General features: G+C 49.9%; 1 protein-coding gene across 1 annotated transcript in view; it reads right to left on the bottom strand.

Annotated features, from left to right (window-relative positions):
• PREX2 (phosphatidylinositol-3,4,5-trisphosphate dependent Rac exchange factor 2) overlaps window positions 1-24352 on the bottom strand; it is a 582180-nt gene extending 557828 nt beyond the window's left edge. Inside the window, exon 1 of the mRNA XM_075353190.1 lies at window positions 23964-24352. Within this exon, the coding sequence (XP_075209305.1) occupies window positions 23964-24104 (141 nt within the window). The 5' untranslated portion in view covers window positions 24105-24352. The remainder of the gene's footprint in view (window positions 1-23963) is intronic.
• Between the last annotated feature and the right edge of the window lie 315 nt (window positions 24353-24667).

Genomic DNA, 24667 nt, shown 5'->3' with positions numbered 1-24667 from the left:
CTCTGGAGAAGCTCTAGTGAACTCCATGCCCAACAGAATTAAGACAGTGATTGAAAATAATGGTGGCAACATAAAATATTTACAATATGGCCATTTTCACTTTGGGGTGTACTCACTTTTATTGCCAGTGGTTTAGAAATGTATGGCTGTGTGTTGACTTATTTAGAAGGCACTAAATTTACACTGTTATACAAGCTGTACACTGACTACATTGTATCAAAGTGTCAGATCTTCAGTTTTATCCCATTAAAAGATAAAATAAAATATTTACAAAAAAGTGTACTCACTTTTGTGATATACTGTATCTAATGTATTTTGGGGGGCTGTGGATACTGCCTTAAAAAGTTCTTAATATACAGTGCCTACAAGTAGTATTCAACCCCCTGCAGATTTTGCAGGTTTACACATTCGGAATTAACTTGGCATTGTGACATTTGGACTGTAGATCAGCCTGGAAGTGTGAAATGCACTGCAGCAAAAAAGAATGTTATTTCTTTTTTTATTTATTTTTTTTAAAATTGTGAAAAGTTTATTCAGAGGGTCATTTATTATTCAACCCCTCAAACCACAAGAATTCTGTTTGGTTCCCCTAAAGTATTAAGAAGTATTTCAGGCACAAAGAACAATGAGCTTCACATGTTTGGATTAATTATCTCTTTTTCCAGCCTTTTCTGACTAATTAAGACCCTCCCCAAACTTGTGAACAGCACTCATACTTGGTCAACATGGGAAAGACAAAGGAGCATTCCAAGGCCATCAGAGACAAGATCATGGAGGGTCACAAGGCTGGCAAGGGGTTCAAAACCCTTTCCAAGGAGTTGGGCCTACCTGTCTCCACTGTTGGGAGCATCATCCGGAAGTGGAAGGCTTATGGAACTACTGTTAGCCTTCCACGGCCTGGACAGCCTTTGAAAGTTTCCACCCGTGCCGAGGCCAGGCTTGTCCGAAGAGTCAAGGCTAACCCAAGGACAACAAGGAAGGAGCTCCGGGAAGATCTCATGGCAGTGGGGACATTGGTTTCAGTCAATACCATAAGTAACGTACTCCACCGCAATGGTCTCCGTTCCAGACGAGCCCGTAAGGTACCTTTACTTTCAAAGCGTCATGTTAAGGCTCGTCTACAGTTTGCTCATGATCACTTGGAGGACTCTGAGACAGACTGGTTCAAGGTTCTCTGGTCTGATGAGACCAAGATCGAGATCTTTGGTGCCAACCACACACGTGACGTTTGGAGACTGGATGGCACTGCATATGACCCCAAGAATACCATCCCTACAGTCAAGCTTGGTGGTGGCAGCATCATGCTGTGGGGCTGTTTCTCAGCCAAGGGGCCTGGCCATCTGGTCCGCATCCATGGGAAGATGGATAGCACGGCCTACCTGGAGATTTTGGTCAAGAACCTCCGCTCCTCCATCAAGGATCTTAAGATGGGTCGTCATTTCATCTTTCAACAAGACAATGACCCAAAGCACACAGCCAAGAAAACCAAGGCCTGGTTCAAGAGGGAAAAAATCAAGGTTTTGCAGTGGCCTAGTCAGTCTCCTGACCTTAACCCAATTGAAAACTTGTGGAAGGAGCTCAAGATTAAAGTCCACATGAGACACCCAAAGAACTTAGATAACTTGGAGAAGATCTGCATGGAGGAGTGGGCCAAGATAACTCCAAAGACGTGTGCCGGCCTGATCAGGTCTTATAAAAGACGATTATTAGCTGTAATTGCAAACAAGGGTTATTCCACAAAATATTAAACCTAGGGGTTGAATAATAATTGACCCACACTTTTATGTTGAAAATTTATTAAAATTTAACTGAGAAACATAACTTGTTGGTTTGTAAGATTTAAGGCCCCGTCACACTAAGCAACATCGCTAGCAACATCTCTGCTAACGAACAACTTTTGTGACGTTGCTAGCGATGTCGCTGTGTGTGACATCCAGCAACAACCTGGCCCCTGCTGTGAGGTCCTTGGTTGTTGCTGAATGTCCTGGGCCATTTTTTAGTTGTTGCTGTCCCGCTGTGAAGCACAGATCGCTGTGTGTGACAGCGAGACAGCAACAACTAAATGTGCAGGCAGCAGGAGCCGGCTTCTGCAGAGGCTGGTAACCAATGTAAACATCGGGTAACCAAGAAGCCCTGTCCTTGGTTACCCGATATTTACCTTTGATACCAGCCTCAGCCGCTCTCACTGTCAGTGCCGGCTCCTGCTCTGTGCACATGTAGCTGCAGGACACATCGGGTTAATTAACCCGATGTGTGCTGTAGCCAGGAGAGCAGGGAGCCAGCGCTCAGTGTGCGCTGCTCCCTGCTCTGTGCACATTTAGCTGCAGCACACATCGGGTAATTAACCCGATGTGTGCTGTACTAGGAGAGCAGGGAGCCAGCGCTCAGTGTGCGCTGCTCCCTGCTCTCTGCACGTGTGGCTGGTCACTGGTTGCTGGTGAGCTGACCAGCAACTTGTGTAGCCACGCTCCAGCGATCCCTGCCAGGTCAGGTTGCTGGTGGGATCGCTGGAGCGTCGCAGTGTGACATCTCACCAGCAACCTCCTAGCAACTTACCAGCGATCACTATCGTTGTTGGGATCGCTGGTAAGTTGCTTAGTGTGACTGGACCTTTATGCATCTGTTAATAAATCCTGCTCTTGTTTGAAGTTTGCAGGCTCTAACTTATTTGCATCTTATCAAACCTGCTAAATCTGCAGGGGGTTGAATACTACTTGTAGGCACTGTATCTGCATTTTTGAAAGCTTTACTGCTGTTACCAGACTTGTATAATAAGCTCCTATAAAAATATAGCTAATTTAGGTCTTAAAGGGTTATTTCCAAGAATCAAGTTTTCCCCTTTCTGTAGGATAGAGGATAATCTGCTGATTTCTGGGACCCTCAGTGATCCAAAGATCATGGCTCTTTAATGCCAGCGTCACACAGTACAATATATCGTGTGATATGTCGTTGGGGTCAAGGAATTCGTAAACGCACATCCGGCATCGTTAGAGATGTCGTACCGTGTGACACCTCCGAACGACTGAACGAGCAAAAATACTCACCTTATCGTTGCTCGTTGACACGTCGTTCATTTTCAAAATATCAGTCCTCCTTCTGTGCTCCGGTTGTTCATCGTTCCTGAGGAAGCGCACATCGCTCCGTGTGACACCCCGGGAACGACGAACATCTCCTTACCTGCGTCCACCGGCAATGCGGAAGAAAGGAGGTGGGCGGGATGTTACGTCCTGCTCATCTCCGCCCCTCCGCTACTATTGGCCGACGGCTGTGTGACGTCGTTGTGACGCCGAACGTCCATCCCCATTCAGGAAGAGGATGTTCACTGCCCACAGCGAGGTCATCCGGGAGGTAAGTACGTGTGACGGGGGTTACCGACTTTGTGCGCCACGGGCAACTAATTGCCCATGACGCACAAACGACGGAGGCGGGTACAATCGCTCGTGCGATCGCACGATAGATCGTACCGTGTGACGCCGGCATAATTCTGTGGATGAGGCATCGCAGGCTCTTCCTAAATAGAGCACAGATGTGCATGGTAAACTTTCATCTCCATTCATTGTTTGCGAGACTGCCAACTACAGCACTCTGCTATTTCCATCAGTCCAAAAGACAATGAATCGAGCAAAGGCTTAGGGGTGCTTTACACACTATGACATCACTAAAGCGATGTCGTTGGGGTCACGGAATTTGTGACGCACATCTGGCTGCGTTAGCGATGTCGTTGCGTGTGACACCTATTAGTGATTTTGAATCGTCGCAAAAACGTTCAAAATCGCTAATCGGTGACATCCCCCCCTAATCTCAATTATCGTTGCTGCAGCATGTACGATGTTGTTCGTCGTTCCTGCGGCAGCACACATCGCTATGTGTGACACCGCAGGAACGAGGAACCTCACCTTACCTGCGTCCCGCCAGCAATGAGGAAGGACGGAGGTGGGCGGGATGTTCGTCCCGCTCATCTCCGCCCCTCCGCTTTGATTGGGCGGCCGCTTAGTGACGTCGCTGTGACGCTGAATAAACCGCCCCCCTTAGAAACTAGGTGAACACAGCGACGTTGCTAGGCAGGTAAGTACTTGTGACGCTGCCGTAGCGATAATGTTCGCTACGGCAGCGATCACCACATATTGGCCGTACGATGGGGGTGGGTGCTATCGCGCTCGACATCGCCAGCAAATGCAAGCAATGTCGCAGCGTGTAAACCCAGCCTTAGCATGAAAACCTTTGCACTAATCAAGACGGGGCTCATTCTTATGGTTCCAGAGACCCATTCTCAGGATAGAAGATGGTATCAGCATTTGCAGCCCCAGCAAGGTATCCAGGAGTTAATTTTTTGGGAGGGGTTTAGGTGGGAATAACCATTTAAAAAGATAGTTTTGTTTTTACACCATGGCATACCAATTGGATAGTTTTGAATGTCTCCATTAAGGCTAGTTTCACACTTGCGTTGGACGGGATCCGTAGCATTGCGTTGTGTGACGCATGCAACGGATGCGTTGCATATAGTGGCACAACGCATGCTACAGATCGTACAAAATAACGCAATCCGTTGTAGTTTTTTTCCTTGTCTTTACACATCTGAGCATGTGCAGTTGTGTAAAGACAGCTACGTTAACGGAATCCATCAAATGACGCATTCTAACGGAATCCGCCACCATAGGCGTCCATTATAAAAACAACGGACGCCTAACGGATTCCTGCAGGTTGCGTTTTTTGACACTCCGCCAAGCGCAGAAAAACGTTACATGCTGAGTTCCATCCGCCCGACGCAGCGTCAAAATAACAACGCTGCGTCATCCAGCGGATGCAACGCAGACACTTGCGTTACAGTGCGTCGTCCATACAAGTCTATGGAGAATAGGGCAGTGCGTTAACGGACTGCGCTATTCTCCATATTGACGGAATGCGCTGAACGCAAGTATGAAACTAGCCTAAGGCTGATAAAATCAACCTGGGAGTCATTTGGGTGATACCATACTGTAAGTGCAAAGAGTCCAGGACATTTTACATGGAACGATAATTATCCGAATGATCATTAGCAAGAATAATCATCGCCCAGTCTTATATTCTGAATTACCACTGATCACATCGTCTTTGCGGACGTATTAAATAATCGCCATTATAATATATACATAGCATATTTCACAGTTTGTAGTAGAATTTAAATCTTGATTGAAAATATCAAATATGTCAGGAATTCAGGGAGATCAGTTACTTTTCCTTCTACAAAAATAAATATATATACCAGGAAAGAAATTAAACAATTTTTACATTAACTGAGTTCCTGAGGAAAAAAAAAAAAGAAAAAGAAAATTCCAAGCAAATATAATTATTAAAAGTGTATTAAAAGGAAAAATGTGATAGTACGGATACCAATGAGAAGACTTCCTAATCAACTAGTGTTAGTCCTTGGGAAAACTACTGCAGGGTACGCATTAGGCTATGTGCACACTAGGCGTTTTATACCACGTTTTTCGCGGTGTTATATATCGCATTCACCAGCAAAGTCTATGAGTTTTCATTTTTGCTGTCTGCACATAGCATTTTTTTTGGCTGCGTCTTTGTGGTGCCCACAAAAATGCAGCATGTCAATTATTCCTGCGTTTTTCACTGTGATTTTTACCCATGGAGTTCAATGAGATGTTCAAAAATGCAATGAAAAATGCAAATTGAAAATATAGCTGCCTTTCTATGACTAAAAACGCAGCTATAAATGCAAGGGATGGGTAGTACAGGCACGTGTACAGGAAGAGGATTCCTTGTGTTGGTAAACACAGAAGAATGAATCCTCCCGATACCGCCACCCCTGCTTCTACCTCCTGTCCAGCGCCATGTCCGCTCCCATCCTGCGCCATGTCTGGATGGAGGTGGAAGCAGCTGCGAAATCAAAAGTGAACAGTAGAGAACAAAAACGTCCGATGGCTGCAGGACCTACCGGTAATCAGCTGATGCGGTCACCTGCGGCAAAGCCCACGTCTTTTTTTTTTTTTTTTTTTTAATTTCATGAAATTCATGAAAAAAAAAAAGGGGCTTCCCTATATTTTTGGTTCCCAGCCGGGTACAAATAGGCAGCTGGGGGTTGGGGGCAGCCATACCTGCCTGCTGTACCTGGCTAGCATACAAACATATGGCAAAGCCAACGTCATTTATTTTTTACGTTTTTGGGAAAAAAACTCCTGCATACAGTCCTGGATGGAGCATGCTAGGCCTTGTAGTTCTGCAGCTGCTGTCTGCTCTCCTGCATACACTGGTGGATGGAGTATGCTGAGCCTTGTAGTTCAGCTCCCCCTGCCTCTCCCTCCAGCATATAGTCCTGGGTGGAGCATGCTGAACCTTGTAGTTCTGAAGCTGCTGTCTGCTCTCCTGCATACACTAGTGGATGGAACATGCTGAGCCTTGTAGTTCTGCTCCCTCTGCCTCTCCCTCCAGCATACAGTCCTGGATAGAGTATGCTGAACCTTGTAGTTCTGCAGCTGTCTGCTCTTCTGCATACACTAGTGGAGAATGAAGGAGAACAGATTGATGAAGGAAATGACATCAGATCTTTTTTTTTTCTTTTCTTTCTTCACCAATGTTTAATGGCATTGTTCACTGATAAAAAAACGCATGAAAACGCAGTGAACAAAAATACAGCAAACGCAGCCAAAAATGCACCAATCGTGGTAATAACGCATGCGTTTTTTTGATGCGTTATGCGTTTTTAGTGGCCAGAAACACAGCGTTTTTGATGCCACAAAATAAGGTTAGGTGCACACATACCCTTAGATTAGTCATTCTTTGTTTTTAATGGATGATTATATTTTTTCAACAAAGAAGAGCTAGCCTTAACTTGCCTTGCATCACATGAAATATTATTCTATGCATCTTAGATGGCCCAAACTCAATATAGATACACGTGCTGTGTACCGCAGAATTACACTGTGTAATGCTTATCAATCTGCTCTTTTGTAAGAATTTTTAGTTATTTTCTGATTATAAAAGAGAAAAAATAGGACTGTCGCACCTTTTATATTGAAATAATGTAGAGGTGCACAAATCCGCCATGTGGCCAATATACAAACATATAAATACACGGTGTGGCAGCCCACTGCAATTAATGATTACATGAAATATTGCTATAAACGTTGAAAACGTAAAGCACTCAGTTAGCGAATTTTAACCAAAGAGCCATACAACCATGACAAAGTGTGCCTGAATATGGATAGTCCCTAAACACTATTGTCCTACCTCTCCATGTGCCAAAACGGAATTTTCTAAATGGGGAGTGAAAAGTGAATCAGGCATAGGTCGCAAGTTAAACCTTGTGTGGTAAAGATGGTGCTGAGCCCGGAAGCCCCTCCTTTTCTGTAGTGCATATTGGGTGGTGTGGCACCCTCCAGGGCTCAGCACTCTTATTAACCCATCTTCCAACCTAAAAGCATATTGCCAGTTTGAATGCCATATCCAATGTGAGATTTTTCCTGTAAGGGTAAGCACACATGGTGAGAAAAACGGAGCTAGTGGAATGCGATAAAAAAAACCATGTTACTCTATGGGCCCACTCCCATGAGCGATTTTTTTTTTCTCAGCCCTAATGGGACTGAGAAAACAATTGCAGCATGCTGTGGGTACAATCTGATTCGTTTTAACTTGCACCCATACAAGTTTATGGGTGCGAGAGAAACATCGCATTTCACTAGCATTATACCAGTGTAATGTGAGTGCATTGAGATAATAGCATCAACTGACGATGGAGAAGATCAGGAGATTAGTCCCTCCCTCTCCTCTGCAGCACCGGCCCCTCCTCTGCGGCTGTGCTGTGTTTTCGCAGGATCGCAGCACAGTGGCATGACATCCAGATTACACTCCAGCTGAGTGGGAGCTGAGTGTCATGCGAAGATGAAGATGAAATGAACTCACATTTCCTTTATATTTTTCAACTTTAAATTTTAAAAAGAACAATAAAGGAAAATGGACCATTGCAAAAGTTTGGGCAACCTGAATGATTAGTACCTAGTAACACTCCCTTTGGCAAGTATCAGAGCTTGTAAAGACTTTTTGTTGCCATCGAAGAGTCTTTCAGTTCTTGTTTGAGGGATTTAAATTCATTCTTCATTGGAGAAGTCTTCCAGGTCTGTGATATTCCTGGCTCGTCTTGCATGCTCTGCTCTTTTGAGGTCTAGCCACAGATTTTCAATGATGTTCAGATCAGGGGATTTTGAGGGCCATTGTAAAACCTTGAACTAGGTAGTCTATTGTGGATTTTGACAAATTGGATTATTTATTGTGGATTTTGACATTTTCTGCTGCTGAAGTTTATGGTGAGGATGCAGGAAAGGTTTTCTTCTGATAGCTTTTCCATGAAGGACATATTTGTGCATGTGTTTCTGAACAGTAGAACAATGTACCACAACTCCAAAATCTGCTAAATCTTCCTGAAAGTTTTTTGCAGTCAAAGTGAGGTTCTGATTTGCCTCTCTAGCAATCCTAAAAGTAGTTCTCACAGAAAATTTGCTTGGTCTTCCAGACCTTATCTTGACTTCCACTATTCATGTTAACTGTCATTTCTTAATTACATTTCTGATTGAGTGAGCCTCCACTATTTTCCTTTTCAGAGTGCTAGGCAGTTGCTTAGAACCCATGGCTGCTGTTTTTTGGCACAAGGTTAGAGGAGGCATTTTTTTATAAAGTTGTGAAATTTGCTTCACCTGGCCTTTCCTAACGATGATAGTGAAAAAGCCATAACACTAACCCTAATTAAGGGCTAAAACCTTGGTCGGTTATCTGAGCACACAAATCTCCCAAGGGTGCCCAAACATTTGCAAAACACCATTTTCCATTTTACAATTTTTCAAATGTGGAAGATGAAAATAACTTTTTTTGCCTAACATACAAAAGACATGTGTGATCTTTAACATTATGCCATTTCATCTTTAACTTGCTTAACTGTTCACAATAAGGCTATGTACACACGTTGCATTTTTTCTTGAGTTTTAAATTGCACTGTGTCAATGACAAAATGCATGCATTTTGCTTCCCCAGCAAAGTCTATGAAAAGTCAAAATTTCCATCAGCGCGTTGCTTTTTTTAGGTAGCGTTTTGTTTGACAAATATTTGTCAAAATCATTGCGTAAAAAAAGAAGCATGTCACTTCATTGTGTTTTGTGAACATTTTACACCCATTGAAATGAATAAGGTGTGTCAAAACACAACCAAAATGTTTAGCTGTGCGTTTGAACTGCATTTTTGTTGCATTTTGCATCCGTTCTTGTCAACAAAAATGCAGGTCTCTCGGTCTCTCTCTTTCTCTGTCGGTCTCAGTTTTTCTCTGTCGGTCTAGGTCTCTCCCTCCCCCCTTCTCTCCCTCCTTCATACTCACCGATCACTGGTGCGCCATAGCTGTCACACTGCCCCAGCGGCTTCTCCTGCTTCTGAAAGTGTCGGCCGCTCATTAAGCTCATCTCATATTCACTGCTGACCTCGCCCACCGGCGCCTATGATTGGTTGCAGTCAGACGTGCCCCCACGGAGAGTGACAGCTGTTTCACTGCAACCAATCACAGCCGCCAGTGGGCAGGTCTATATTTTGCAGTAAAATAAATAATTAATTAAAAAATAACGACGTGCACTCCCTTTAAATTGATACCCAGCCAAGATAATGCCTCACAGCTGCTGGCTGGAATTCTCAGACTGAGGAGGTCTATTATTTTTAGGCTGCCCCCAGCCTAAAAATATCAGCCAGCAGCTGCCCAGAATTGCTGCATCCATTAGATACGACAGTCCCGGACCTTACCTAGCTCATCCCAATTACCCTGGTGCAGTGGCAATCGGGGTAATAAGGAGTTATTGGCAACCCACAGCTGCCACTAAGTCCTAGGTTAATTATGGAAGGTATCTATGAGACAGCCCCATGATTAATCTGTAAGTGAAAGTAAATAAACACATACACCCAAAAAAATCCTTTATTTCGAATAAAAGACAAAAAATACCTTCTTTCACCACTTTATTAACCCCCAAGCACCCCTCCAAGTCCGATGTAATCCACACGAGGTCCCACGATGCTTCCAGCTCTGCCACATTGGAAGCTTACAGCGAGCGACCATAAAGCACAAACGCTCATTGTGAGCTCCACGCAGCAACTTGAAGTGAGTCGCACGATCAGCGGTGACGTCACTCAGGTTACCCGCGGCCACAGCTGGAGTCCTCCACTTGTAAGAGCAAATCACCCGAGTGACTGAAGTGAGTCAGCGGGACGTCACAGGTCACAGGTGAGTCCTTCACCTGTGCCTGCAAATTAGGCCACAACACAAACACAGAGCCGCGTGATGACAATGAACTTGGGTGAAGCTCTGACGTCACAGCCCCGCACTACTGCCTGTGTCCTGGCACTGACCTCAAAGGTTCACCCGAGTTCATTCTCATCGCATGGCTCTGTCTGCTGTCAATGGGCAGTCATGCTATCTATTCTTTCTAATTTTCTATCTATCCCTCTATCTATTTATTATAGGTATCTATCAAATCCTATTATATCATATTTTATTTCTCCTTTAAAAACGCATTGTCTAAAAAGCAGCCCAAACGCAAGAAAAAAGCATTGAAAACGCATGCGTTTTTACCACTTTTTTTTTCAAACGCAGTGTTTACATTTGTTTAGAGTTTGCCAGAGGGTACAGTTTTGTTGTCAAAGCAAAATGCAGCATGCGAATGTAGTGGGTGGGTCTACCCCCTACTAGTACAGTTAAACCCGGCATTGTAAATAATAAAAATGTGTTGTTTTATTATGTGATCTTGTGTGTTAGGGCACCCCCTAGTGGCCGGGTGGGACGGCTGTTGCCACCGGGGAGGAGGAGTCGGCCGGATTTCTAGGGAAGGTCCGTGTGTGTGTAGGGGTAGAAGGATCCGGGACAGCAGGCAGTGAACATCTGCAGCGGCAAGTGTGAGTGTGTGAGCGGAACACCAGGGGACACCGGAGCAAAGGAGGTGGACGCAACCTCAGGGTCTATTCCGCTGGTGTGGGTCCAGTGCGTGCTTGACCGGAGAGTGGGAGCCCGGAGAAGAAGAGTATCTAGGGCATACCCCCACCAGAGGGCGCGTTTGGGCAGGTCGTCCCCAGCTCCACCAATATTGCCGGAATCTGCTGACCGGAGTGTTATTTTCTGTGTGAATAAATGTCAGTTTTTATGCATTTCAACTTTTGCCTGAAGACTCTTTGTGCATCGGCCGGTGAAAGAGACGTCCCACACTGCACAATCAAGTCAGCCCCCGAAGTTAAAGAAGTGGTGGAACCAGAGGTCTGCCTCAGTACCAGTGCCACGACTACACAGCCAGAGGTGCCCCTGGGCCATCACTTCATGTGGCGTAGTCGGCAGGATGTGAGTTCCCTGCCGGGGACCCAGGAAGCTGAAGATCAGGTAGTGCCTGAGGCACAGGATCCTGACTATGGAAGAAAATTCCCAGCCCCCTGGTGGGAAGAGAACACAGTGCCCGTAGCGTTGGACCGGGCCCAAGAAGAAGAAAAGGCGCGAAAAATTTGCGCCAAAAGAAGAGCCTGGGGCTGGCCGGTGCCGAGGAAGAGGTACAGAGTACTCCGCCCAAAGAGGGGAGGCGCCAGTCCCAGGGCACGCCGAAGAACATGTAGAGTGGGCGGTGTACTGAAGAGAAAGAAGTACCGCCGCGGAGGAGTCAAGATGTTGCGTGAAGCTGGGGGAGGATACTGTTTAAGAGCGGGAAGCAGAGGCCCGCCTTCTTTTTCCTCAGTCTCCACTTTGACGCCACCGCTAGTTACAGCACAGCGATCCGAGATGGAAGCTTTTGGGCAACCGGAAGAACTGGCTACAACCATGGCTTTGATCAGCTTAGGCCGGGGCCGACCCAGGTTTGCCCCTGCCAGTAAGGCAGCATTGGTGGATCTTCCATTGGGACCGGGAGGTTCTACGCGCCCCGATAAGGTGTCTTGGAAAACCACCTGGGACGCACAGACCGGAAGTACCATCACCGAAGTGAGGGCGACGTATGCTACGCCACCAGGAAGCCATTCGGGGGTTACAGCCTTCCCTTGGGAGACCCCACAGCTTGGCGCCGCCGCCACACCATCTGCTCCCTTGTCGGAGCCGGCTGAAGTGTTTGCCGAGCGTCTGGAGAAGGACCACCGGGGCTTCATCTGGGACCCGGTAATCGTCCCGTCCGCCGAACCGCACCCCAGAGCTCCGTCCCCGAAGCCCGACCCTGTTCAGGAACGTCTTCTGGCCGAAACCCTTGTCCGGGAGATGCTGTCCGGTCTGGGCGGAGAGGAGCTGGCCCTGCAGTTTACCACCGGCGTGGTGGTAAAATTCAATCAGAAGGAGGGGTACGGCTTCATCCGCGAGGTCAGCACCGGGGACGACTATTTTTATAATAGAGTCCACCTGGACGTGGAGGGGCTGCCCAAACGGCTCCACACACTCTGGCCGGGCGAGAAGGTTCAATTTCTGCCGGACGCAGGTAGTCGCGGCCTATTTGCCGTTGCCGTGAACCGGATGCCGACCGCCCGGGAAGCGGCTCAGTGGCAAGAGGAGCTGGAGTGGGAGGAGCAACAAGAGCGGCGCCGGAGCCATGCAAGACCGGTCCCGTCCGAGCCCTCTCACCCCCGGCGCACCGTGGCTGCTGCCCCGGAAACATCGTCTGGGCCGACCGTTGACCCGGAGAAGATTTCTCCAGTGGTAACCGTGAGTCAGCATGTGACCAATCAACCGGTCATTGTTTTGGACGCGCCACCGCCACCCCGGGTAGCGACGCCTTCACCCCCGCCAGGAGCCGAGGCAGCCACGCCAGCAGAACCACCCTTTGCCCCCTTGTCCTGCCGGTGGGTCCGTCGCCAGCCGGGACAGACCCTGGGAGCTTACATTCAGGCCCAAGCGGAGGAATGGAAGCGAGCCTGGCCTCCTGCATAGTTACCTGTAGCTGTCCTGTTTAAGACCGGTGTTGTTAGAGACCGGCAGAAGTTAAAGCTTATAATGTTCAAAAGTTTTGTTTGCCGCCTGCACACCATCTAAGACCGGGAGTGCTACTGAGCCTCCGGGCGCCGTCGCAAGACCGGGAGCGCTACTGAGCCTCCGGGCGCCATCACAAGACCGGGAGCGCTACTGAAGCCTCCGGGCGCCATCACAAGTCCGGGAACGCCGCTGAACTGCCACGCCCTGGACTGGCGTCTCTTTTGTGGACAGGCTGCAGGTGATGGACCGGACTGGGGTTTGTCACCATAAAGTTGGTTTTCGACTGTTTTCATGTTTTAGACAGAGCCTTGCCGGGAGGCTCGGATTTTAAGAGGGGAGGAATGTAGTGGGTGGGTCTACCCCCTACTAGTACAGTTAAACCCGGCATTGTAAATAATAAAAATGTGTTGTTTTATTATGTGATCTTGTGTGTTAGGGCACCCCCTAGTGGCCGGGTGGGACGGCTGTTGCCACCGGGGAGGAGGAGTCGGCCGGATTTCTAGGGAAGGTCCGTGTGTGTGTAGGGGTAGAAGGATCCGAGACAGCAGGCAGTGAACATCTGCAGCGGCAAGTGTGAGTGTGTGAGCGGAACACCAGGGGACACCGGAGCAAAGGAGGTGGACGCAACCTCAGGGTCTATTCCGCTGGTGTGGGTCCAGTGCGTGCTTGACCGGAGAGTGGGAGCCCGGAGAAGAAGAGTATCTAGGGCATACCCCCACCAGAGGGCGCGTTTGGGCAGGTTGTCCCCAGCTCCACCAATATTGCCGGAATCTGCTGACCGGAGTGTTATTTTCTGTGTGAATAAATGTCAGTTTTTATGCATTTCAACTTTTGCCTGAAGACTCTTTGTGCATCGGCCGGTGAAAGAGACGTCCCACACTGCACAATCAAGTCAGCCCCCGAAGTTAAAGAAGTGGTGGAACCAGGGGTCTGCCTCAGTACCAGTGCCACGACTACACAGCCAGAGGTGCCCCTGGGCCATCACTTCACGGACATAGCCTAAACGGCACTTTTACTATCTGCGATATTGCTATCGATATCGCTAGCGAGCGTACCCACCCCCGTCAGTTGTGCGTCACGGGCAAATCGCTGCCCGTGTCGCACAACATCGCTTACACCCGTCACACGAACTTACCTTCCCTGCGACGTCGCTGTGGCCGGTTTGTGCGGCGTCACAGCGACGTCACACGGCAGCCGTCCAATAGAAGCGGAGGGGCGGAGATGAGTGGGCGGAACATGCTGCCCACCTCCTTCCTTCCGCATTGCCAGTAGACGCAGGTAAGGAGATGTTCGTCGTTCCTGCGGTGTCACATATAGCGATGTGTGCTGCCTCAGGAACAACGAACAACATCGTACCTGCAGCAGCAACGATATTATGAAAAGGAACGACGTGTCAACGTTTAACGGTTTTTGACGTTTTTGCGATCGTTGATCGTCGCTCCTAGCTGTCACGCAATGCGATGTCGCTAACGACGCTGGATGTGCGTCACAAAAAGCGTGACCCCAACGATATATCGTTAGCGATGTCGCAGCATGTAAATCACCCTTTTAATTACATTTGACCAGTGGTGCCCAAACGTTATTTCCTTTATCGTTCACTACTGTTTAGGATCCATTCCTAGTCTTGGCCTGAGAAAATGAATGCAAAATCTGCAGAGCAGCAACAACCCATTGTGAACGAAACCTTGAGACAAACTGATCATGCTAGTACTTCCAATGTCAAATACTGATATAAAAGGGCCTCTCTTCAAGAGCAGTGTGTGGGCCCTTTAAATTCAAATAGTTCTGTTTGGGTTAGAAACTGCTTGTGGTTTTGGAGGATGAACTCGGACCCTTTACTCCTAGAGGCCAAGTGCAGCTGCACAGGTTGCACCAACGATATGTCCTTCAAAAGAACAGTATTTTTGTTTTTGACAGCATTATGCTCAGGTTTATTGATAACAATTATCAAACATTTACATTCAGCATATTGCCACCAAACCTTCCAAACAAATAAGCAGTTACAAAATTTCATCATCTTGTAATTAAAACTACTTAGGGACTAAAAGCCATCTCCAAGATCCTATCCCAATATGTAGTAGGTGTAATAATAACAATAATATTAACAAATATCTCCAATTAGAAATGTAGTATAGTTCTTCTGATTAGCAATGTTGGTTACTTCATGTGCACTGAATTGCAGTAGCTTTGCTACAGTTTGTACTACTGGTGGTAAATTTTTAACAGCAAAAACAAGGGTAACTTTCTGCAGATTATTAAATGATATGGTTGTATGTTTTAGACATTTTCTCTACATACACGTTAAAGGGGGCTTTACACGCAACGACATCGCTAACGAGACGTCGTTGGGGTCACGGAATTCGTGACGCACATCCGGCCTTGTTAGTGATGTTGTTGCGTGTGAAACACACGAACAACCGTTAACAATCAAAATTACTTACCTTATCGTTGATCGTTGACACGGCGTTCTAATCCCGATTATCGTTGCTGTTGCAGGACGCAGGTTGTTCGTCGTTCCTGGGGCAGCACACATCGCTATGTGTGACACTGCAGGAACGAGGAACAACATCGTACCTGTGGTCACCGGCAATGAGGAAGGAAGGAGGTGGGCAGGATATTTCGGCCGCTCATCTCCGCCCTTCAGCTTCTATTGGACGGCCGCTTAGTGACGCCGCTGTGGCGCCGAACGATCCTCCCCCTTAGAAAGGAGGTGGTTCACCGGCAACAGTGACATCGCTAGGCAGGTAAGTATATGTGACGGGTCCTAGCGATGTTGTGCGACATGGGCAGCGATTTGCCCGTGACGCACAACTGACAAGGGCGGGTGCTTTCACCAGCGACATCGCTAGCTATGTCTCAATGTGTAAAGTGGCCTTAAGTCTTCATGGAACTGAACCACCAGAGGACCTCCTCTACATGACATATGGAAGAAGGTGTTCTGATCAGATAAGACCAAAGTAGAACTCTTTGGGCTAAATGCAAAACATTCTGTGTGGCAGAAAACCCTCAATCGGGTTGAAACTATTCCAGTAAATCTCGTGAATTGTAGATTTGTGAGGGAAATAGACTTCCAATCTTTTCAGCAGGAACAGCTCTATTGAGACGTACTGTATATATTTACATCCTTTTAATAGCCCCTTTTTCAGAAGTGTCCAGGATGAGCTTCTGCCCAGGCATGCATGTACTACAGCCATCACACTGTCTCTTTATTCTCCCCAGTACAATTGGGCACTGTGTGCTTTGTTCTACAGGGGGACATGGCATCACTACACATTCTCAGTCCATAAAACAATCGGGTTGAAAAGGAACCACTAAAGGTGAAAGCTGAATCTGTTATACTATCCACTGCTATTCTGTCCATGACAATTAAAGGCCTGCCTAATGTCTCTTTCCTCACTATCCACCTCTGCGCCTCATTACATAATACGTAATTCTAACATCAAGGAACGCCAAAATGTTGAGGAATTCAGGTCAATTCCAGGAGTTAGTGTAAATTGTGATCAGCAGTAAGAGGTTTCATGGCGATTTACGGAACATAGCCCAAAAAGTTGGGAGGAAACAACAAATGTCTAGGAACATTGACTATCCAACTGCATGGATATGTCAAACCTTGCATAAAACCATTCACACATACATTTTCAACTAACTGAACACAAAAAATCTATGGTGAGCATCCATAACGTGACCATTCTAGACCCATGTGGAGCGGGTATACATGACATGTGATATAAGTATGATTATTGCAGGGATAAGGGGTCGGATCCCAAAAAAAATCACAAAGTCTATTATGAATGAAGCAGTAATACGTATGTGTGACCATATATCTATTTACTGATATCTGGTTTTGAGGTTGGTACCACACATGTGTGACCACTGCTCCCATACACAATGAATGTACTGCTCCATTCACAAAGTAATCATTTCTATTATCAGGACAACTCTTTTAGTAGAGAAGCTACTGTACTGTATGTGTCACCAGTAGACGAGCTCTAGAATAAACACGAGAGGGTAATGTGGATAGAGACTTGTCTTGTATATCCAGAAGAAATAATAAAATGTTACAAATAGCAATCGGAATACTTTAGGATATGAGCAAGGTCTAGATATTACATATTAGTTCTCTAATAAAATATTATCAGGAGCATCAGTTCCCTGATTTACCCATATAATAAGGACATGATCTACACCTGAGGATGGGCATCACACAGAACGGGCACAATGCTATGGTCTTTTGGTCACCATAGACTTTATAACAGAGTGGCCCAAAAGTACGGTAGGTATACAGCTGAATTAATTAATTTCTACGAGGTTTTACAGGTACATGTGACACTGACAAACCAAACTTGGCAACAATGAACTTCTTTTAGGAGGGTGTAGTAAAGAATAAGGCTTCAACAGGACCCCCAGATGAATTAAAAGAGTTCATCTTGGATGAATTTATGGATATTGCTGACAACCAGACTTTATGTCATACCGCAGGACACATTGTACTGGACAGGTTCATGAAATGTTGCAATGTTGATGGAAGACGTTTCTATCACTTAACGAGATTAAACAATGGTACACAAACGTAAACAGGGCTGTATTTTGCCTTCGTGCTGCCCTAGGCACTTTAAGTGGTCGCGCCCCTTAGTGACAACGTAAAACTGAGTTTTCGCACACGACATCTGTTTAAGGCAGATCTACTCTGTAGCACACTTTAAAAAGTATCAATAAGAAACGAACCCCCCCCCCAATGGGAATCACCACAGGCACATCAAAACATAGCATGAGTATAAAATATTCCCACCACACCGTCCCCACTTATATACTGTGACTGTGACACTGCCCCTAATAAACACCACACTGCCCTCCCTTATAAACTACTGTATATCCACCACACCTTCCTCGATTATGAAATATGATCTGTACATTGTGAGGAGGGAGCAGCATGATGTGAGGACAATGTCCCATGCATGCTGCCCCCTCCTCACAATATCCCATGCATGCTGCCCCCTCCTCACAATGTCCCATGCATGCTGCCCCCTCCTCACAATGTCCCATGCATGCTGCCCCCTCCTCACAATGTCCCATGCATGCTGCCCCCTCCTCACAATGTCCCATGCATGCTGCTCCCTCGTCACAATGTCCCATGCATGCTGCTCCCTCCTCACAATGTCCCATGCTTGCTGCCCCCTCCTCACAATGTCCCATGCATGCTGCCCCCTCCTCACAATGTCCCATGAATGCTGCCCCCTCCTCACAATGTCCCTTGCATGCTGCCCCCTCCTCACAATGTCCCATGCATGCTGCCCCCTCCTCACAATGTCCCATGCATGCTGCTCCCTCCTCACAATGTCCCTTGCATGCTTCCCCCTCCTCACAATGTCCCTTGCATGCTGCCCCCTCCTCACAATGTCTTATGCATGCTGCCCCCTCCTCACAATGTCCCATGCATGCTGCCCCCTCCTCACAATGTCCCATGCATGCTGCCCCCTCCTCACAATGTCCCATGCATGCTGCTCTCTCCTCACAATGTCCCATGCATGCTGCCCCCTCTTCACAATGTCCCATGCATGCTGCTCCCTCCTCACAATGTCCCATGCATGCTGCCCCTCCTCACAATGTCCCATGCATGCTGCTCCCTCCTCACAATGTCCCATGAATGCTGATCCCTCCTCACAATGTCTCATGCATGCTGCCCCCTCCTCACAATGTCTCATGTATGCTGCTCCCGCCTCACAATGTCCCATGCATGCTGCTCCCTCCTCACAATGTCCCATGAATGCTGCTCCCTCCTCACAATGTCTCATGCATGCTGCCCCCTCCTCACAATGTCTCATGTATGCTGCTCCCGCCTCACAATGTCCCATGCATGCTGCTCCCTCCTCACAATGTCCCATGCATGCTGCTCCCTCCTCACAATGTCCCATGAATGCTGCTCCCTCCGCACAATGTCTCATGCTTGATGCTCCCTCCTCACAATGTCCCATGCATGCTGCTCCTTCCTCACAATGTCCCATGCATGCTGCTCCCTCCTCACAATGTCTCATGCATGCTGCCCCCTCCTCAGTGTCCCATGCATGCTGCCCCCTTCTCACAATGTCTCATGCATGCTGCCCCCTCCTCAGTGTCCCATGCATGCTGCCCCCTTCTCACAATGTCCCATGCATGCTGTCCCTCTCCATGAGCTCCTAATGCTGCCTTCCTCTTTTCCATAATGAGACCTTCATGTTGCCCCACTCATGCTAAGACCACCACACTAACGCTTATGCTGAGACCCCCCCCACACACACTACCCCACTCTTGATATTGACTCCCCTACATTGCTCCACTCCATACTGATCCCACACATGCTGCCCCTTCTTCACAATGAGCTCCCAATTCTGCCCCCTCTTATTCTGAGTCCTTACACTCCCCCCACCCAATCGATTTTGTCATTGCACTATCCCTCATCCCTTGTCCTCTGTCTCTAGCATTAGCCCCTCTCTCCCACTCCCCCAGCATCAGCCTCTCTCCCCCAGCATCAGCCTCTATCTTCCCTCAGCATCAGCCTCTCTTCCCCAGTCTCAGCCTTTGCCTCCCCCCAGCCTCAGCCTGCCCCAGTCTCCGCCTCAGCCTCCCTCCAGCCTCCCTCCAGTCTCAGCCTCAGCCTCCCTCCAGTCTCAGCCTCAGCCTCCCTCCAGCCTCCCCCCAGTCTCTGCCTCTGCCTCCCTCCAGCCTCCCCCCAGTCTCTGCCTCCCTCCAGTCTCAGCCTCAGCCTCCCTTCAGTCTCAGCCTCAGCCTCCCTCCAGCCTCCCCCCAGTCTCAGCCTCAGTCTCCCTCCAGCCTCCCCCCAGTCTCAGCCTCCCTCCAGTCTCAGCCTCTGCCTCCCTCCAGCCTCCCCCCAGTCTCTGCCTCTGCCTCCCTCCAGCCTGCCCCCAGTCTCTGACTCTGCCTCCCTCCAGCCTCCCCCCAGTCTCTGCCTCTGCCTCCCTCCAGCCTCCCCCCCAGTCTCTGCCTCTGCCTCCCTCCAGCCTCCCCCCAGTCTCTGCCTCTGCCTCCCTCCAGCTTCCCCCCAGTCTCAGCCTCTGCCTCTCTCCAGCCTCCCCCCAGTCTCAGCCTCTGCCTCCCTCCAGCCTCCCCCCAGTCTCTGCCTCTGCCTCCCTCCAGCCTCCCCCCAGTCTCTGCCTCAGTCTCCCTCCAGCCTCCCCCCAGTCTCAGCCTCTGCCTCCCTCCAGCCTCCCCACAGTCTCAGCCTCTGCCTCCCTCCAGCCTCCCCCCAGTCTCAGCCTCTGCCTCCCTCCAGCCTCCCCCCAGTCTCTGCCTCTGCCTCCCTCCAGCCTCCCCCCAGTCTCTGCCTCTGCCTCCCTCCAGCCTCCCCCCAGTCTCTGCCTCTGCCTCCCTCCAGCCTCCCCCCAGTCTCTGCCTCTGCCTCCCTCCAGCCTCCCCCAGTCTCAGCCTCTGCCTCTCTCCAGCCTCCCCCCAGTCTCAGCCTCTGCCTCCCTCCATCCTCTTCCCAGTCTCTGCCTCCCTCCAGCCTCCCCCCAGTCTCTGCCTCTGCCTCCCTCCAGCCTCCCCCAGTCTCAGCCTCTGCCTCCCTCCAGCCTCCCCACAGTCTCAGCCTCTGCCTCTCTCCAGTCTCAGCCTCTGCCTCCCTCCAGCCTCCCCCCAGTCTCAGCCTCTGCCTCTCTCCAGTCTCAGCCTCTGCCTCCCTCCAGCCTCCCCACAGTCTCAGCCTCTGCCTCCCTCCAGTCTCAGCCTCTGCCTCCCTCCAACCTCCCCCCAGTCTCAGCCTCTGCCTCTCTCCAGTCTCAGCCTCTGCCTCCCTCCAGCCTCCCCCCAGTCTCAGCCTCTGCCTCCCTCCAGTCTCAGCCTCTGCCTCCCTCCAGTCTCTGCCTCTGCCTCCCTCCAGCCTCCCCCCAGTCTCTGCCTCTGCCTCCCTCCAGCCTCCCCCCAGTCTCAGCCTCTGCCTCCCTCCAGCCTCCCCCCAGTCTCTGCCTCTGCCTCCCTCCAGCCTCCCCCCAGTCTCTTCCTCTGCCTCCCTCCAGCCTCCCCCCAGTCTCTGCCTCTGCCTCCCTCCAGCCTCCCCCAGTCTCTGCCTCTGCCTCCCTCCAGCCTCCCCCCAGTCTCAGCCTCTGCCTCTCTCCAGCCTCCCCCCAGTCTCAGCCTCTGCCTCCCTCCAGCCTCCCCCCAGTCTCTGCCTCTGCCTCCCTCCAGCCTCCCCCCAGTCTCTGCCTCTGCCTCCCTCCAGCCTCCCCCAGTCTCAGCCTCTGCCTCCCTCCAGCCTCCCCACAGTCTCAGCCTCTGCCTCCCTCCAGTCTCAGCCTCTGCCTCCCTCCAACCTCCCCCCAGTCTCAGCCTCTGCCTCCCTCCAGCCTCCCCCCAGTCTCTGCCTCTGCCTCCCTCCAGCCTCCCCCCAGTCTCTGCCTCCCTCCAGCCTCCCCCCAGTCTCTGCCTCTGCCTCCCTCCAGCCTCCCCCCAGTCTCTGCCTCTGCCTCCCTCCAGCCTCCCCCCAGTCTCTGCCTCTGCCTCCCTCCAGCCTCCCCCCAGTCTCTGCCTCTGCCTCCCTCCAGCCTCCCCCAGTCTCAGCATCTGCCTCTCTCCAGCCTCCCCCCAGTCTCAGCCTCTGCCTCCCTCCAGCCTCTTCCCAGTCTCTGCCTCTGCCTCCCTCCAGCCTCCCCCCAGTCTCTGCCTCTGCCTCCCTCCAGCCTCCCCACAGTCTCAGCCTCTGCCTCCCTCCAGTCTCAGCCTCTGCCTCCCTCCAACCTCCCCCCAGTCTCAGCCTCTGCCTCTCTCCAGTCTCAGCCTCTGCCTCCCTCCAGCCTCCCCCCAGTCTCAGCCTCTGCCTCTCTCCAGTCTCAGCCTCTGCCTCCCTCCAGTCTCAGCCTCAGCCTCCCTCCAGCCTCCCCCCAGTCTCTGCCTCCCTCCAGCCTCCCCCCAGTCTCTGCCTCCCTCCAGCCTCCCCCCAGTCTCAGCCTCAGCCTCCCTCCAGTCTCAGCCTCAGCCTCCCTCCAGCCTCCCCTAAGTCTCAGCCTCAGTCTCCCTCCAGCCTCCCCCCAGTCTCAGCCTCCCTCCAGTCTCAGCCTCTGCCTCCCTCCAGCCTCCCCCCAGTCTCTGCCTCCCTCCAGCCTGCCCCCAGTCTCTGACTCTGCCTCCCTCCAGCCTCCCCCCAGTCTCTGCTTCTGCCTCCCTCCAGCCTCCCCCCAGTCTCAGCCTCTGCCTCTCTCCAGCCTCCCCCAGTCTCAGCCTCTGCCTCCCTCCAGCCTCCCCCCAGTCTCTGCCTCTGCCTCCCTCCAGCCCCCCCCCCAGTCTCTGCCTCTGCCTCCCTCCAGCCTCCCCCAGTCTCAGCCTCTGCCTCCCTCCAGCCTCCCCACAGTCTCAGCCTCTGCCTCCCTCCAGTCTCAGCCTCTGCCTCCCTCCAGCCTCCCCCCAGTCTCAGCCTCTGCCTCTCTCCAGTCTCAGCCTCTGCCTCCCTCCAGCCTCCCCCCAGTCTCAGCCACTGCCTCCCTCCAGTGTCAGCCTCTGCCTCCCTCCAGCCTCCCCCCAGTCTCAGCCTCTGCCTCCCTCCAGCCTCCCCCCAGTCTCAGCCTCTGCCTCCCTCCAGCCTCCCCCCAGTCTCAGCCTCTGCCTCCCTCCAGTATCTGCCTTTGCCGCCTCCCCCCCGCATGCGCAGATCTCTGGTCTGCATTAGAGACACTCCCACGCTCCTTATGAATCCACTTACCTGCTCCAGTGCCCGCCGCCATCTTCCTGGCTCACGGGAGTATCCTCTTCTGACACCGGCTTCCATCACGGCGTCCTCCGCGGCGTCCTGCTGTGAGCTCTGCATGTGACGTCCACACAGAAGTGGACGCAGCACAGAGGAAGGAGCTGATTGGCGCGCGCCTGTGACCCCGGAAGTGCAGGCGCCGGCAGTTCCGGGGTCAATCAGCTCCCTGTGCTCGGCGGCCACAAAAAAAAAAAAATGTAAAAAAAAAAAAAAAAAAAAAAAAAAAAATTTTTTTTTTTTTTTTTTTTTTGCTGCCAGAAGGTGCCGCCCCTCACAATCTGCCGCCCTAGGCACCGGACCACGGGTGCCTAATGGTAAATACGGCCCTGAACGTAAATGTAATAATGCAATAAAAAGCAAATAAACCCCTGTATGTATGTTTGCCCAAAAGGTGTGATACATTTCATTGATTCTACTGTGTACCTACTTTTGGGCCACCCTATATTAATTTTGCTGGTATATGTGCATTACCACAGTTTGTACCAATCCTACAAACTTTTTTAACAGAACTATATAACTAGATTACTCTAAAATTGAGATAGACAATTAGATAAAGATGATAGATAGATAGATAGATAGATAGATAGATAGATAGATAGATAGATAATAGATCATAGAGAATAGATGATAGAGATAGATCGATAAATAACGGATAGATAGAGGGATAGATAGATAATAGAAAATATATAGATGATAGATAATAGAGAGAAAGATATTAGATAGATAGAAGCAATGGTGTAACTTGATGCTCACGGGCCCCAATGTGAAAGCTCCAACTGGGCCCCAATTATTGCAAATCTTTAATTGCATTAGTCTTCTTCTATAGGCCAAAGGGACTTTTAGGGCCCCTTAGGCTCCAGGGCCCAGGTGTGATTGCAACTCCTGCACCTATTGTTCTGGATAGAAGAGATAGATAGATGGATGTAACCACAGTAGGTGCAGGAGTTACAATCACACCAGGGCCCCAAAAACTCCCATAGGGCTATAAGAAAAGACCAATACTATTACAAGTTTGCAATTATTGGCGGTCCCATTGGAACTTTTGCATTGGAGTTCATAAGCTTCAAGTTATGCCACTGGATAGATAGATGATAGATAGTAAAGTTTGTTATAGTTTGCATACTATCCATAGTCTAATGACCCCTGCCTGTCCTGGAGATAATGATTCTGCCCAGGCTGTGCCTATTGTTGAGGTTTCCTTGGGGCTTTCCAATAATCCAGTTACTCAGGCTGGCTGAGCAGTGATAGAAGAGCTCCCCTCCCCCATCTCCCCATCACACAACTCACCGAGACAAGAAACTCCAAGGTCCCCACATAGTCCCTCTCCGTCTTGAGGAGCTCGCTGAGCACACACACCCTGAGGCGCAGCTGCCTCTCCAGGTCCTTGCTGCTCTCCACCTTCCCATCATGTCTATGTTCCTCTGTCATGTTATATCCCAGGACCCAGTGCTGATCCTCCAGCGATCACTTCTCTCAGTGCAGAAAAGTTCTCCAAAGTTAGATCCTCCAAGTCTAGTCCTGCGCTGTCTCCTTCACATTCAGCCTCATCTTGCTCTGATCAAATATAATCAATCCAGATGGAACAGAGGAAAAGCCCCTGTGCCTGCAGATTTCCAGTCACTGCTTTGGGAGCAGAGCAAGTAATTTGGACATTAATCAAAAGATTGTCTCCATGTGACTCCAGCCCCTTCATCCTGGAACCAGCCCCCATCACCCCCCCTCTGCTCCAGTGCTGTCCCCTCCTTCATCCTCCAATGAATGGCAGGAAAGAGAGCAGAAACCTTGGGAAGTAGAATGTGCCAACAATGCCCGCTCTGCACAATCCCAGAGCACAGGGCTAACAGGGGGCATGGGTGTCAGAGGATGCCCAAGTGTGGGGCAGGCGGACGCCCCTCTTCCTCCTCATACAGTCTCATACTTGGGAACTTTTTCAGGAGTCTGAGAGTTTTATTTCTCCAGATCCATCCCTTCTGCTAATGTCATTTCACACA

The sequence above is a fragment of the Anomaloglossus baeobatrachus genome, chromosome 6 (assembly GCF_048569485.1).
Source record: "Anomaloglossus baeobatrachus isolate aAnoBae1 chromosome 6, aAnoBae1.hap1, whole genome shotgun sequence".
NCBI lineage: Eukaryota > Metazoa > Chordata > Amphibia > Anura > Aromobatidae > Anomaloglossus > Anomaloglossus baeobatrachus.
Note: the sequence above shows the minus strand (reverse complement) of the source record. Positions and strands in the feature narration are given on the sequence as shown.